Source organism: Amblyraja radiata, chromosome 6, assembly GCF_010909765.2.
Source record: "Amblyraja radiata isolate CabotCenter1 chromosome 6, sAmbRad1.1.pri, whole genome shotgun sequence".
In the NCBI taxonomy this organism is placed as follows: Eukaryota; Metazoa; Chordata; class Chondrichthyes; order Rajiformes; family Rajidae; genus Amblyraja; species Amblyraja radiata.
In genome coordinates, this window is record NC_045961.1 from 86,084,637 (window position 1) to 86,101,009 (window position 16,373).

At 44.2% G+C, this 16,373-nt stretch overlaps 1 protein-coding gene across 2 annotated transcripts in view; it reads left to right on the forward strand.

Moving 5' to 3' along the window:
* Window positions 1-16,373, forward strand: part of itgbl1 (integrin subunit beta like 1) — a 150,340-nt gene that overhangs the window by 128,894 nt on the left and 5,073 nt on the right. For both annotated transcript variants that reach the window (XM_033023103.1, XM_033023104.1), the window contains exon 10: window positions 2,423-2,539. In XM_033023103.1, the coding sequence (XP_032878994.1) occupies window positions 2,423-2,539 (117 nt within the window). The remainder of the gene's footprint in view (window positions 1-2,422; window positions 2,540-16,373) is intronic.

The window sequence follows — 16,373 nt, forward strand, 5'->3', positions numbered from 1 at the left end:
CTTCAAGTTCCTATGTGTAAATATAACCAACAATTTTTTCTTTTCTTTTTTTAAAAAAATAATTTTTTATTAGAGGCATCTGCATATCATAGTCCAAACCAGTACAGACTTTGTTTAACGGTTACATATTAAGTATCCAGGTTTCCAGGGACCCAGTTACCAAAGTAGCTGGGATCCTCCTTTATCGGTTACATATTAACATTGCCTCTAATTATTTATTTATATTTATAGATAGAAAAAAAGAAAGAAAGAAAAAAAAAAGAAATTAGAAAAATAGAATAAACTATCAATAATACAACTTGGGAGTTAGGTCCGTAGGTCAGAGAACACAACTATTCATCTAGTCCTGGGTTCAGGCTTCAGTCCGGCCTCCGTGCCGGTCCGATCTACCCCTTCAAGTAATCTATAAATGGAGACCATATTCTAATGAATAATTCTGGTTTGTCAATTAAGACATATCTAATTTTTTCCAAATGTAAAGTCTCCGACATCTCCATAATCCACATCTTGATTGTGGGGGTTGTTGGGTTTTTCCAAAATTTTTATATCAATTTTTTCCCAATTATTATACTGTAATCAAGGAAATTTCTTTGGTTTATTGTGAGTTTTAGGTAATGTTCTGACATGCCCAATATTATTAATTTGGAGTCGGCAACAATTTTTTCTGGACTAATCATTTTGAAGCTACGGCCAAGGAAGTACACCAATACCTCTACTTCCTCAGTAGACGACAAATGTTTGGCATGTCTCCAATGACTCAGACCAACAGATGCACCTTGCAAAAATTCCTATTGGGATACATCACAGCTTAGTTTGGCAACAGCTCTGCCCAAGACCGCAGGAATTTGCAGAAAGTTGTGGATGTAGCCCAATCCATCACACAGACCAGCCTCCCCACCATCGACTCCATCTACACTTCATGCTGCCTCAGGAGAGCAGCCAACATAACCATTTTCGCCCCGGTCATTCTCTTCTTTCCTGTCGGACAGAAGGTACAAGTGCTTGAAAGCATGTATCACCAAATTCAGGAACAGTTTCTATCCTGTGGTTATCAGACTAGTGAACAGTCCCCCCATACGCTAGGGTGTAGTCATAGAAACATAGAAACATATTCCTTGTATGTGAATACTTGGCCAATAATTGGCCAAAGTCCCAATCTTCCAACCTACCTTATTCTGGACCTGGGACTTTTTCCCTGTAACTGTAGCACTGTAATGCTGCAATGCTATATTCTGCACTCTGCACGCAACAAAAGCTTTTCACTGTACCCCGGTACATGTGACAATAAACAAAACTAAACAAAACTGGTATCTTTCTCTTTGCATTATGTACTTGTACATGACTTGATTGTACTTGTGTACTTGTGTACTTGTGTACAATATGATTTGAATGGATAGCATGCAAAGAAAGTTTGCCACTGTATCTTGGTATATGTGACAATAATAAACCAATACCAATACAATTACAATAATTAAAAGGTATTGGGACAGGTATTTGCATAAGTGAGATGTAGAGGAGTCTGGACCTAATGCAGGCAAAGCTGTTTAGTGTAGATAGGAACACAGTCAGATGGACCAGATGGTCAGCGAGGGACCGTTTCCGTGTTGTATGATTCAATTATTCTAACTTACTGTGTAAAACAGCCCTCTCCTCTTCCCATGGTTTTTCTTAGAGATACAGTGCGGAAACAGATCCTTCGGCCCACCGAGTCCACGCCGATCAGCGATCACCCCGTACACTAGCATTATCCTACACACTAGGGACAATTTATAATCTTTACCCAGTCAATTAGCCTACCGACCTGTACGTCTTGGAGTGTGGGATGAAACCGGAGCACCTGGGGAAAACCCACACGGTCAAAGAGAGTAGGTACATTCTCCGTACAGACAACACCCGGATCGAACCCGGAACTCCGGCACTGTAAGGCAGCAGCTCTACCTCTGCGGCACCGTGCCGTCCTGTCCTGTCAAATGTGCGTTATCAATCTCGGGGGGGGGGGGGGGGGGGGGGGCCGGTGTGAGGGGCAGTCAGGTTCTCAGTAGTTGTCGGCTTTTAACTGGATCACATAATGTGACCAGCGGCGACAGTCGCAGCGCCGATACTGATGATGCTGGTGTTTACGTCCGTGCCCGGGTGCGGATGGAAAGGGAATACGCCCTGTCTACAGGCACCCTGAGGGAGTTCCGGGACCGCTGGGCACCGAGGGGGGTTGAATGTATCCTTGACAAGGATTGCAATATAATTGTTTAGCAGTTGCTTAGCATATTTGTTCGTCTTGTATTATGGTGGTGTTTTGTTTTATTGTATTGTCAATACTATTTTAATATTTGAATAAATATTTTTGATTTATAAAAAAAAAAATAAAAAAATAAAAAATGCTGGTGTTTAACACTCCTGACCTGGTGTTTTGATCCTTTCCCAGGGTCCTGCCACTGTGGGAGGTGTATGTGTGGCTCCCCCCTGCAGTGGTACATTACTGGCGAGTTCTGCGAATGTGACGACCGAGAGTGTGATGAATACGAAGGCATCATTTGCACAGGTAATACCTTCCTACTCCTGGAACCAGACTGAGCCTTACACGCTCACGCCTTCTCCCACAACTCAGTCAGGGAATAAAGAAAGACTTGCATTTCATCGCGGCTTTCCCCCAGCATTTCAAGATGTTTCTTAAGGTTTCTGAGGACCAGAGGACATAGGTTCAAGGTGAAGGTGAAAAGATTTAATAGGAATCTGAGGGGTAACTTTTCCACACAAAGGATGGTATAGCCCCTGTCCCACTTAGGAAACCTGAACAGAAACCTCTGGAGACTTTGCGCCCCACCCAAGGTTTCCGTGCGGTTCCCGGAGGTTTTTGTCAGTCTCCCTACCTGCTTCCACTACCTGCAACCTCCGACAACCACCTGCAACCTCCGGGAACCGCACGGAAACCTTGGGTGGGGCGCAAAGTCTCCAGAGGTTTCTGTTCAGGTTTCCTAAGTGGGACAGGGGCATTAGTGTATGGAACAAGCTGCCAGATGAGGTAGTTGAGGCTGGGGCTATCCCAACGTTTCGGAAACAGTTAGACAGGTGCAGAGACCAACGCTCTGAGCAATATTCTGGGTGTGGCCACTCAAATAGCTGTACCATTGTACCAATACTTCCCCCCTTCGAAAGAAAATTAAGGGGCTTACAGATGCTCTTTCTCACCTTCCTTGGTAGTGGAAGCACAGAAGCTCACTGTAAACAGCACAGGGTTGCAGCTGGTAGACCCACAGCCTCGCAGCACCAGAGACACCAGTTCAATCCTGGCCCTCCAGTTGTTCACTGAGTGGAATTTGCATGTCTTCCTGTGACCACGTGGGTTTTTATCCCGTTGATCTAGGTACCTGTCGCATCATCGATAAATGCGGGGTGAGAGGTTAAATGGCCGCTGTACACTGCCCCTCGTGTGTCGACGAATGATAGAATATAGAGAGAGAGTTGAGGAGAATGTGGGGTGTATTAACAGAAAAGAGTTAAAGAGTAGGATTAGTGCAAATAGATGATTGATGGTCGATAGGGATCCTATGGGCTGAAAGGCCTGTACCCATGCAGTATCTCCATCTAACAATTACTCAGCTCAGAAACGATTTTCAATTCAGCTTGGCTGAGGCAGTCAATGTGGGAGAGAAATTCGAAGGTGGATCTCCCTCCTGGAGATGTGATATCAATAACCACACAAAGTGGTTCACACTTGTTCACATGGAGGATGGGATGTATATAGAACTATCTGCCAGAGGAGGTAGTTGAGGCAAGTACCAGAACAACATTTGGGCAAGTACTTGGCTAGGAAAAGTTTTGAGGGACAAGGGCCAAACACGGGTAAATGGACAAAACATATAGTTAGTCATAGTCATACTGAGTGGAAACAGGCCCACGGCTCAACTTTCCCACACCAGCCAACATACCCCATCTACACTAGTCCTACCTGCCTGCATTTGGCCCATACCCCTCTAAACCTATCCTATCCATGTACTTGTCTAATTGTGCTGTCCAGTGCTGGAGTAAGTTTTGGTCTCCTAATCTGAAAAAAGACATTCTTGCCATAGAGGGAGTGCAGAGAAGGTTCACCAGACTGATTCCTGGGATGTCAGGACTTTCATATGAAGAAAGACTGGATAGACTCGGCTTGTACTCGCTAGAATTTAGAAGATTGAGGGGGGATCTTATACAAACTTACAACATTCTTAAGGGGTTGGACAGGCTAGATGCAGGAAGATTGTTCCCGATGTTGGGGAAGTCCAGAACAAGGGGTCACAGTTTAAGGATAAGGGGGAATTCTTTTAGGACCGAGATGAGAAAAAGAAAATTCACACAGAGAGTGGTGAATCTGTGGAATTCTCTGCCACAGAAGGTAGTTGAGGCCAGTTCATTGGCTATATTTAAGAGGGAGTTAGATGTGGCCCTTGTGGCTAAAGGGATCAGGGGGTATGGAGAGAAGGCAGGTACAGGATACCGAGTTGGATGATCAGCCATGATCATATTGACTGGCGGTGCAGGCTCGAAGGGCCGAATGGCCTACTCCTGCACCTATTTTCTATGTTTCTATGTAGCTCAGCAGGTCAGGCAGCATCTGTGGCGGGAATGGATAGGTGACGTTTGAGGTCAGGACCGTCTTCAGACTGATAGGATAAATGAGACTAGGGCTTGTTTCCATGCTATATGACTCTGTGACTGCTGAGACTTTGCCAGCAATGCAGCTGGTGGAAAGTGGCAGATGCATCTCTCATCATAGACAGCATGTGTGTACATGGAAAGACTCGAGAGGCTGAATTGCAGCTGGTGTGAAGTATAACCTGGTTGATGTTGTCAGAAATCTTCTTGAGATTCAAAACTCATCCAATTCTTCTCTCCCCCGGACCCTTCAGTGGAGGTGGGGTGAGGTGGGTGAGGAGGAGTCATTGGTTTGCAAACTAATTATACCACAAATAGACACAAAATGCTGGAGTAACTCAGCGGGTCAGACAGCATCTCCGGAGAAAATGTATGGCCGATGTTTTGGGTCGGGGCCCTTCTTCAGACTGAAAGTAGGGGACAAGGAACTGGAGGTAAGAAAAGGCCAGAACAAAGCAGGGCTGGCAACAGATGAACAAGGAAGGGTAGAGCCCACAATGGCCCATTGTTGGCTCGGGAAGATATGATAACATAAAGATTCAAGGATGCAAATATGGGCCATTATTGGCTCCACCCTTCTTTGTTCATCTGTTGCCAGTCCTTTTTTTTCTGACTTTTTCTTACCTCCAGTCTGAAGAAGGGTCCTGACCCGAAACTTCACCCACCCTTTTTCGCCAGAAGTACTGCTTGACCGCTGAGTTACTTCAGCACTTTGTGTCTGTCTTCAGTATAAACGAACATCCGCAGTTCTTTTCTACAAATTAATTATACCACAGTAGTTTCAGAAAAATGAGTTGACCTCGGCTCCACTGGTGTCCCTGGTGAGTCAGAGAAATAAGTGACTTTCTTCAGAACTTTCTTTTACCATCATAGCAATTACCAAAGCACTTTACAGCAATTTGTGCACAGCAACCTGCTGCAAACAGCAACGTGTACAATCAAGTCTTCAATGGTCATGATTGGGGAAGAGATATTGTTTCATTATTGGCTCTATATTGCCATGGATTATTTTACATCCACCTGGTGGAGGAAATGTCTCTTCATCCCTTCAACTGCAGCACTCTCTCCGACTCAAGGAGGCAGTGTGATCCATGGAGTCTCAGCTAGTGTTGCTGGGGACCATCCAACAGCTGATGGACTGGCCCAAGAGACGGTGTCAAGAGTCACTACAATGGTTGCAGTGGTGGGGTCTGCAGTTAATCCCCAGGTTCTGGAGACAATGTGGCTGCTTGACGTAGGTCATTGAGTCGTGGGATTATGCGGCATAGAAGTAGGCCTTTCGACTCACCAACCTAGTAACACAAAGTTTAGGTTGAGGGACGGCACGGTGGCGCAGTGATAGAGTTGCTGCCTTGCCGTGCCAGAGACCTGGGTTCGACCCTGACTATGGCTGCTGTCTGTACGGAGTTTCTACGTTGTTCCTGTGACCGCGTGGGTTTTCTCCGGGTGCTCCGGCTTTCCCCCACACTCCAAAGACATAGATGCTTGTAGGTTAATTGGCTTTGGTAAAAATGGTAAAATTATTCCTAGTGCGTAGTGTGTGCTAGTGTAACAGACAGAGCTGGTTGGCACAGACCTGGTGAGCTGGAGGGCCTGTTTCCGTGCTGTATCTCGAAACTAAACTAAATGAAACGCAATGCTGCCCATTGCACACCGACACTGATCCAATTCCCCAGTACTTGGTCCGCAGTCTCCTCCACCTTGCCGATTCAAGATCTGATCCAGATGGATTTGTGACATTACTGCTTCCACCGTCCTCAGGCAGAAGGTTCCAGTCTCCAGCCACCCTCTGTGTGAAGAAGATCTCCCCTAAGAACTTCTCTAAACCTCCTACCACTCACCTAATATCTATGGTTTTAGACACGTCGGCCACAGAGAAAGGATTTTTACGATATATCCCTCGCAATTTTATATAGCTCTCAGTCTGCCCCTCAACCTTCTCCACTCCGGAGAAAACAATCCCAGCCTTTCCAGTCTCATCTTATATCTGAAATGCCTCAGTTCAGGCCACATCCTGGTGAATCACCCCTGCACCCTCTCTAGCACCACCACATCTTTCCCATTCATCCCTGGATAATTGCAGCAATTCTGCCTCTTCCTTTGTCCACGTTTAGTTGCAGTTTAGTTTAGAGAAGCAGGTTGGAAATAGACCCTTCAACCCACATAGTTCACGCTGACCATCTATCATCCATTCGCAAAAGTTGTGTTATCCACCATTTGCATCCACTTCCTGCACACCAGGGGCAATACCTAGAGGCCAATTAACCTGCAAACACGCTCAACTTTGGGATGTGGGAGGAAGCAGGAGACCCTGGATGAAATAAGGCAGATTGTGCAAACTCCACACAGACATCACCCGAGGTCAGGATCGAACTTGGGTCTCTGGCGCTGTGAGGCTGCTGCTCTACAGGCTGTGCCAGCTGAGACTCTTCCGACTCTGTTGGGAATAAAGGGGAGGTCATTTAAGACTAAGGTGAGAAAAAAAAAATTCAACCAGAGAGTTGTGAATTTATGGAATTCCCTGCCACAGAGGGCAGTGGAGGCCAAATCACTGGATGGATTTAAGAGAGAGTTAGATAGAGCTCTAGGGGCTAGTCGAGTCAAGGGATATGGGGAGAAGGCAGGGACGGGTTATTGATAGGGGACGATCAGCCATGATCACAATGAATGGCCGTGCTGGCTCGAAGGGCCGAATGGCCTCCTCCTGCACCTATTTTCTATGTTTCTATGAAGAGGTCCCTCCTGTGTTGTCATCACATGCAGAGCCAGTTCTAGTTTTAGCCCAGTGCACCTATCCCCATTTGAAGCACCATTATGGGTGCTTGACCTCACCTGTAAAAGAGAAACAAGCCCCAGCTTGATCAATTTGTGTGAATAATAATCTCTCTCTCAGATTTGAAGGGAATATGGGACCATTTCCATTCACCATCATCAAAACAAAGACAAATAAAGGATATCTCATGCAGGAACACAGTGATGCTTCAGTATTAATGTTTCTACTTTAGATTATTTATGTAACCATGACATTGAAATATATGAAGTATTGTACGAAACATTATTGAAATGCTTCTCTGCATACACAGTACTCACACCTAATAATTTACAGATCAAGTTCTGGGAGCCAGGATCGTTTGCTTGTGCTTAATTGATCGTCCTTCATTAATTAGGTTCGAGCTTGATTTTCACGGCTACTATTTCAGAAATTTGTTTTCCTGCGTTTGAAAAGGAAATCTTCCTTTGCTAAAATCTGTCATTTTAGGTTGTGAAAGACAGAGGAAGATATGGAGTTGGTGCTCATGAATTGCAAAGAAACTGTGGTCGGCTAGGTCTCAGTGGGCTGAAGGCCCGTTTCAGTGCTGTCTCTGCAAAGACTCAATGTAAAGGCTCTGTAACTATTACACCATTTCATGTTCTGAATATGCCTGAACTCCTGTATCTACTTCCCATGTTAAAAGGCAATGCCCAGTGTCCTTCAAATGATCTTTCTGTGCCGTATTGCCAAATTAGTGCAGCACTGAATTGCCCAGGAGACAACTAAACACTCAGCCCCCTGGTCACCCTCTTCCATTAATAGTTTTTATACTGTGGGCTTCACCTTCCAGCCAGCACCAGCTCCTCTGCTCTGGCAGAGGTTCCAGGCTTCTTGGACCTGCAGCGGGGCGCAGCCATTAATCTCAGGCTGCTGTCAGACAGACGTTCTGATAATCCTTCATCCCACGAGGGATGGAAGGTTTAAATGGTGCAGCACTGCAAGCTGTATGCAGGTCCGCCCCACATTACGGCAAGTACTGATCCTGAGAAGAGCTCACAACCCGGACAGTTTGCAAGTCAGAAATACAGTTCCCACACAGCAGAAATCCCATAGGAATAGATCAGCCGAAGATGCATTTTAAATCACGATCTCCCTTATATTAATAAGGATGATATTATTAAATTTAGCCTGTGCCAATCTTGGCGCAATAATGCGACACTTTTAAAAGATATAGTTTAGTTTAGTTTATTATTGTCACGTGTACCAAAGGACAGTGAAAAGCTTTTGTTTACGTACTATCCAGTTAAAGAAAAGACTATACATGAATGCTATTGATGATTTTAAAAAGGGCATGATAATGGCACAGTGACACAGCTAATAGACCTGCCGCCTCATAGCACCAGAGACTCAGGTTTGCGCCTAACTGCGGGACCTGTCTGTGTGGAGTTTGCAAGTTCTCCCTGTGACGTGTGGGTTTATTTTGGGTGCTCCAGTTTCCTCCCATATCTCAAAAGACGTGTGGGCTTGTATGTTAATTGGCCTCTTGTTAAATTTTGCCTAATGTGTAGGGAGTGGGTGAGAAAGTGGGCTAACATAGAACCAGCGTGAATAAGTGATCGATGGTTGGTGTGAACTTGATGAGCTGAAGGGTTTCGTAACTCTGCACTTGAAATTTTAAACAAGGCAGTGTGCCCCTAGATAGAATCCATAATATGGATGTGGTGTATCTAGACTTTCAAAAAGTCTTTGACAAGGTCCCACGCAAGAGATTAGTGTGCAAAATTAGAACATAAGGTATTGGGGGTTGGGTATTGACATGGATAGAGAACTGGTTGGCAGACAGGAAGCAAAGAGTAGGAATTAACGGGTCCTTTTCAATATATATTGTAAATAACTGGGGTCCCAGCCCTGGTGAGACTGCACCTGGAGTATTGTGTGCAATTTTGGTCTCCTAATTTGAGGAAGGACATTATTGCTATTGAGGAAGTGCAGCGTAGGTTCACCCTGTTAATTCCCAGGATGGCGGGACTGACATATGATGAAAGAATGGGTCGACTGGGCTTGTATTCACTGGAATTTAGAAGGATGAGAGGAGATCTTATAGAAACATATAACATTCTTAAAGGATTGGACAGGGTAGATGCATGAAAAATGTTTCCGATGTTGGGGAGTCCAGAACCAGGGGTCACAGTTTAAGAATAAAGGGTAGGCCATTTACGACTGAGATGAGGAAAAGCATCTTCACCCAGAGAGTTGTGAATTTGTGGAATTCTCTGCCACAGAAGACAGTGGATGCCAATTCACGGGATGTTTTCAAGAGAGAGTTATATTTAACTCTTAGGGCTAAAGCAATCAAGGCATATGGGGAAAAAGTAGGAACAGGGTACTGATTTTAGATGATCAGCCATGATCATATTGAATGGCGGTGCTGGCTCGAAGGGCCGAATGGCCTACTCCTGCATCTATTTTTCTATTCTATGTTTCCTGGGTCAAACTAGTGTTAATAACAGTTGCTGGCAACATCCCTTCGGTCTCTCAAACACTTGATCGTATGTGCAGGCTGTGCATCAGTCAGGTTAAGCTGGAGAGATCCTGGAGTAATGAGAGAGACAGGTTATTTAACTGCCCCACATCTGCCTCCTCCCACCCCTCCCCATCACCCCATCACCATCTCACTCCAGCCGCCCTCTCTCTTGTGCGTTTATTCAGCTTCCTCTTAAACCCTTCCTCATCAATCTTTTTGTTCATATACCCTTTCAACATGGAGAATGGAACCCACCCAACGTTACTGCACATATACCCCACTGAGGCTTGCACCTCAAATCCTAGGATAGAGCTCAAACAAACAGTCCAGAATAATTGAGCTAACCTGCAGTTAAATACCACAATTGTGCATTAACGATTCGCCTGAACTAGTCTGTAGAGATGGCAGTCACTTACTCAATAACCCATTTTATTTGCACCAATTTTAACAACTATCACAAAATATAAACCCCTGGCACAGTGTCCTCAGGTAGCAGCAATCCACCAAAGTAGTTCTTTCCCTGGGAACTGGCCAATATACAGCTTATCATTGTACTTTTTTAAAAATAGGAATTCATTAGCATAATATTACATGATTATTCAGCTCTCTGTTGCTGTCAGGAGTGAGGCTGGAGAAGCAGAATTTTCTTTTACTACTCTACGTTGATATAGATGCTGAGAGGATGTTTGCCCAGGTGGGGGTATCTTGAACAAGGTGACATTGTTTCAGAATATGGGTTCATCTATTTCAGGCGGAGATGGTGAGGAATTTCTTCTCTCAGGAAGCGATGCATCTTTGGAATTCTCTACCCCAAAGAGCTATGTAGGCAGAGTCTTTGAATGACAGATGTCTGGACTATGGAGGTGTCTAGGGTTGTGGGGAATAGATCAAGACTCGCGTGTTTCAGTAGGCCATTCGGCCGTTCGAGCCTGCACCGCCATTCACTATGATCATGGCTGATCATCCAACTCAGTATCCTGTACCTGCCTTCTCTCCATATCCCCTGATCCCTTTAGCCACAAGGGCCACATCTAACTCCCTCTTAAATATAGCCAATGAACTGGCCTCAACTACCTTCTGTGGCAGAGAATTCCACAGATTCACCACTCTCTGTGTGAAAAATGTTTTTCTCATCTCGGTCCTAAAATATTTCCCCCTTATCCTGAAACTTTGACCCCTTGTTCTGGACTTCCCCAACATCAGGAACAATCTTCCTGATGTTTCATTGCCATATGTCACGAAACGGAACAATGAATTTATTATTTGCAGCAGCGCAGCAGATATGTAAACATAGTACTCTGTAAACACCATAATAAATAATAAAAAAGTTCTGTATATATATATATATATATATGGCAGGAGTGAAGTGAGAGTATGGCCACAGTGGTGTAGGTCTCTGATGATACTGGCTGCCTTTTTGAGGCAGCGACTCCTGTAGATCCCTTCGATGGTAGGGAGGTCAGTACCTGTGAAGGACTGGGCAGTGTTCACCACTTTTTTCAATCTTCTTCGTTCCGGAGCATTCAAGTTGCTGAGCCAGGTCATGCAGCCATCAGTCAATATGGTCTCGACTTGTACACCTACAGAAGTATTCGCTGACATTGCAGAATCTCCTTATTATGCCCCTGTCCCACTTAGGAAACCAGAACGGAAACCTCTGGAGACTTTGCGCCCCACCCAAGGTTTCTGTGCGGTTCCCGGAGGTTCTTGTCAGTCTCCCCACCTGCTTCCACTACCTGCAACCTCCAGCAACCACCTGCAACCTCCGGGAACCGTATGGAAACCTTGGGTGGGGCGCAAAGTCTCCAGACGTTTCCGTTCAGGTTTCCTAAGTGGGACAGGGGCATTAATCTTTCCAGGAAGTCGAGGCATTGATGAGTGTTCTTTATGATTGCATCAATGTGCTGGTTCCAGGACAGATCTTCAGAGATGCATGGCCAAGAATTTGAAATGTTTTGATGGATCACATTGTCTGCAAGTTATTGCTGGGTGGAAGAGGCAGTTTCTTTTTCCTTTTCTTTTTATGCTCTAAGCCACTCACTGCAGTAAAAAATAAATTCCATTCACTGCTTTCAAAAAAATTACAAATGTTGTTGGATCTTAGTGTAGCTTCTGGCTACAGCTTAGAGACCAAGTCTGGAAAACCTGCGACATCACTCTACTGAAAATAAGATCCAAACATTTAGACATAACCTACACAAGGTTTTATCAATCAATTACACAGCAATCAAATAGCTTGCTTCGTCTAATACCCAGTACCAGATCAATGCACTGCCACTATTGATTTCTGTACTGAATGTGCCAAGAACTACAAATGGACTTCAGTGAAGGGTTGCAAATCCAATTTTAAATTGCTTTACAAACTTGATAGCCTCTGAAATATCAAACGACTAAAAACTGTCACAAGAAATTAGAAATGGTGAAACTGGTAAAGCTTAGGTCAACTGTGAAGGAAATGTCATCTTCCTGAAACTATGTTTCTCTCCACTCTGATGCTGCCCGACCTGCTGAGTATTTCCATTCTCTCCATTTTTAAAAATCTCCTCCTCAGCCTTACTTTGACAAGCTGCAGAATATCAGAGTGCAAACTCCGGGGATGATATGCTGGAACTTGCTGGGAGGTGTGGGCAATGACATGCCATTCATGTACTCACTGTAAATTCGTAAGTTCTAGCAACAGAATTAAGCCATTCGGCCCATCGAGTCTACTCCACCATTCAATCATGGCTGTTTGATCCTTCCCTCTCGACCCCATTCTCCCGCCTTCTCCCCATAGAAACATAAAAACATAGAAAATAGGTGTAGGAGTAGGCCATTTGGCCCTTCGAGCCTGCACCGCCATTCACTATGATCATGGCTGATCATCCAACTCAGTATCCTGTACCTGCCTTCTCTCCATACCCCCTGATCCCTTTAGCCACAAGGGCCACATCTAAATCCCTCTTAAATATAGCCAATGATCTGGCCTCAACTACATTCTGTGGCAGAGAATTCCAGAGATTCACCACTCTCTGTGTGAAAAATGTTTTTCTCATCTCAGTCCAAAAATATTTCCCCTTTATCCTTAAACTGTGACCCCTTGTTCTGGACTTCCCCAACATCGGGAACAATCTTCCTGCATCTAGCCTGTCCAACCCCGTAAGAATTTTGTAAGTTTCTATAAGATCCCCCCTCAATCTTCTAAATTCTAGCGAGTACAAGCCGAGTCTATCCAGTCTTTCTTCATATGAAAGATCTTTCTTCATAACCCATGACACCCGGGAATAATAAAGAATCTGTCAATCCACCGTCCACAAGGGTCAGGAAGTTTGGAATTTTCACATGAACTCGAAGCCTCCAGGCTTTGTACCGGATTAGATTGCCCATTGGACAAGTGAGCCCTCTCATTGTAAGGGTGTTAGGGGTTATGGAGGGAAGGCAGGAGAATGGGGCTGAGAGGGAAATAGATCAGCCATGATTGAATGGCGGGGTAGACTTGATGGGCGGAATGGCCTAGATTCTGCTCCTAGATCTTATGAACATAAACCTATGAACACATTGGATCAGTGAGTCCACTCCCTGCAACAGTGATCCATCTCCCTGGAACAGAGCCTTTTATTGAAACAGTGCACTTTTAACAATGTACACAGAATGGCAAGGACAAGATAACTTACAACTATATAAATTATTTGTGTTTCTTTTCAATTGTCTAATGTATTTTGAAGCAAATCAATATTTAAAACAGTTCTCTCAATAATTTTTAATTAAAAAAAAAAGTTTTTGCATGTGAAGATGTAAAGTCCTCGGCAGTTTCGACAACTGGTAAAGCTGAAGAGAAGGCTTTGCTGACTGTCAAAAGTTTATTGAGAATCGAGCTTCCTGTGGCTTGTTCATAGACCACCACGATATCACATCCTCATCATGTAGGAAGATACAGTGGTACTAATCATCAAATCAATGTCAGAGTAAGCGCAAGGTTTTTGACTTTACTTTAGACTTTAGAGACACAGCTTGGGAACAGGCCCTTCAGCCCATGGAGTCTGCACTGACCAGCGATCAACCTGTACATTGGCATTATCGTACACACCAAGGACAATTTACAATATTAACAAAGCCAATCAACCTACAAACCTGTAAGACTTTGGAGTGTGGGAGGAAACCGGAGCACCCGGAGAAAACCCACGCAGTCACAGGCAGAACGTACAGAGCAAGCCCCCAGCAATATGGCTGGATGTTCTGCTTCCCAGTAAAGATGGATGAGGGATGAAGATTTTTGCAAGGGATTGGTGTTGGTTATGACTGGTGCCATTATCCAACATGCTTATTAGACCATATGACATAGGAGCAGAATTAGGCCATTTGGCCCATCGGGTCTGCTCCACCATTCAATAATTTTCCCCTCTGATCACCATTGTCCAGCCTTCTTGCTATAACCTTCGACTCCTTTACTAATCAAGAATCAGTCACCTCTTGAATTTATTCAGGTATACTTGCTTTGAGGAATGTGAAACATTGATAATAATCTAGAGCTTGAGTTCAATAAAGTTACGAGGGAGATGGGCTGAGAAAGAAAGAAATGTTTCCCCGTCACTTAGTTGCTAGAACATTGACCAGCCAACATATTGGATCTTCAGGAACCTCATTTCAAATGTGGCGGAAAACTTTCAGTTCGGAATGCCTTGCCCAATGCCGTTTCAAAACAAGACCAACAACACAGAAAGATCTTTGGTTGATTGTAAAGATAATGAAAAATTGGCCTGGAATCTCCTCTCATGCCATGGTTGGTAAACCATAGATAGATAGATAGATATAATTTATTACCACACAACCAGGGTCGGTGGAAATTTGGGTTGTCAGCAGCAGTACAATAATAAAGAACACACAGTAAAACTGCAACACAAACATCCACCACAGCATTCATCACTGTGGTGGAAGGCACAAAAATTTGGCCAGTCCTCCTCCATTTCCCCCCCGTGTACAGGACCAGAGTCCAGAGTCAGTCCAGGATCGGCTCCTCCGCAGGATCGGATGACATTTCCTCCGTAATTGCCATATGACATTGAATCAACATTTCCTGACTACCTTGGTGGCAGCCGTTAGTTTGTTAAAGCAGGAGAATTTAGCTCTAAAAGGCACCAAGATTCAGGGCTCTGGAGAGGGCAGATAAAATAATTCACATGTCCCAACATTTAAGTACATAATATGCAATTACAAATTCTTTCCAGTTTTTAATGGAATCAATTTCCAGAATGCATGAATACATTAAAAAATATAGAAAGTCTGTGTTTCACACAGGTGAAATAAACAGCTTGCTTAAAATCACAACTTTGACAAGCTCAACGGTGTCTGAGAAGATGGCTGTATATTTGTGTCCCCGTTCAAGCTAACTGCAAGAGCAGGAAGCACACTGTTGTCTTCCACAGTGCTTGTTGTGCCTCTGTAGACAGATTGTGGGGATTACAGTTCCAAGGCTCCGTCCACTACAATGTAAACTGTTGAGGGAATGCTGTATGAAGGAAAGGCTACACTGTCAGAGTGATGGGCCTTTAAAACGGATTCACCCACTGCACACCATTAGAAGCTGAAAATCCCCTGTTATAAGTTAATTGGTTATAATAAAAGCATTGGGATGTCCTAAAACTCTGAAACTGCTGATGCTACTTTTACTCCGAATGGAAGGCATTCATACTGAAGAGTAGAATAAGATTTTGGCAGATGTTTCAGTGAAGGTTGAGGGAGTCCAGCAGCATGACACAAGTACTTAATTTTCCTTGAATTTATCACTCAAAATTGGCTTAACTTTGTATGTGAACTTAAGTGTGAACGAAATATGGAGATATAATCACCTCAAAGTGGCTTAAAATAGGTCAGAAATGTTTCATTAACGACAAAAAAAATCACCTTATTTGATTTGAGACACAAGAAAATGTAAATGCTAGAATCTTGAGCAAGATTCAAAGTGCTGGAGGATCTCTGCGGGTCAGGCAGCATCTGTAGAGGGAATAGACAAATGATGTTTCAGGTTGGGACCCTTCTTCGGACTAAGTGCTGGAAGAACTCAGCAGGTCGGGCAGCATCTGTGGAGGGAATGGACAGATGGCTCTATGGGTCGGGAGCCTTCTTCAGACTGTTCTCCAATCCGAAGAAGTGTCCTGAGTCAAAATGTCATCTGTCCACTTCCTCCACAGATGCTGCCTGATCCGCTGAGTTCATCGAGCACTTTGTGTCATGCACCTAGTTTGATGGGTTTTCAACTCCTCTGAGCCCTTGCTGCAGTTCGCTGTGACCCCCCATCACTGTGTCCCTTTCAGAAACTTGTCCAAATACGGGACTTCCCTGCAAAACACTTTCAGTTAAACCTTTAGGAACCTGTGTGGGAGGTGGCGTGGCCTTTCAAAAAGTCTACAAGATGAAGAGAGGTGAACGACACTTGAAAATTATGAATGGGAAATTGCATCATTATAGAATACTCCATCTGAGAAATGC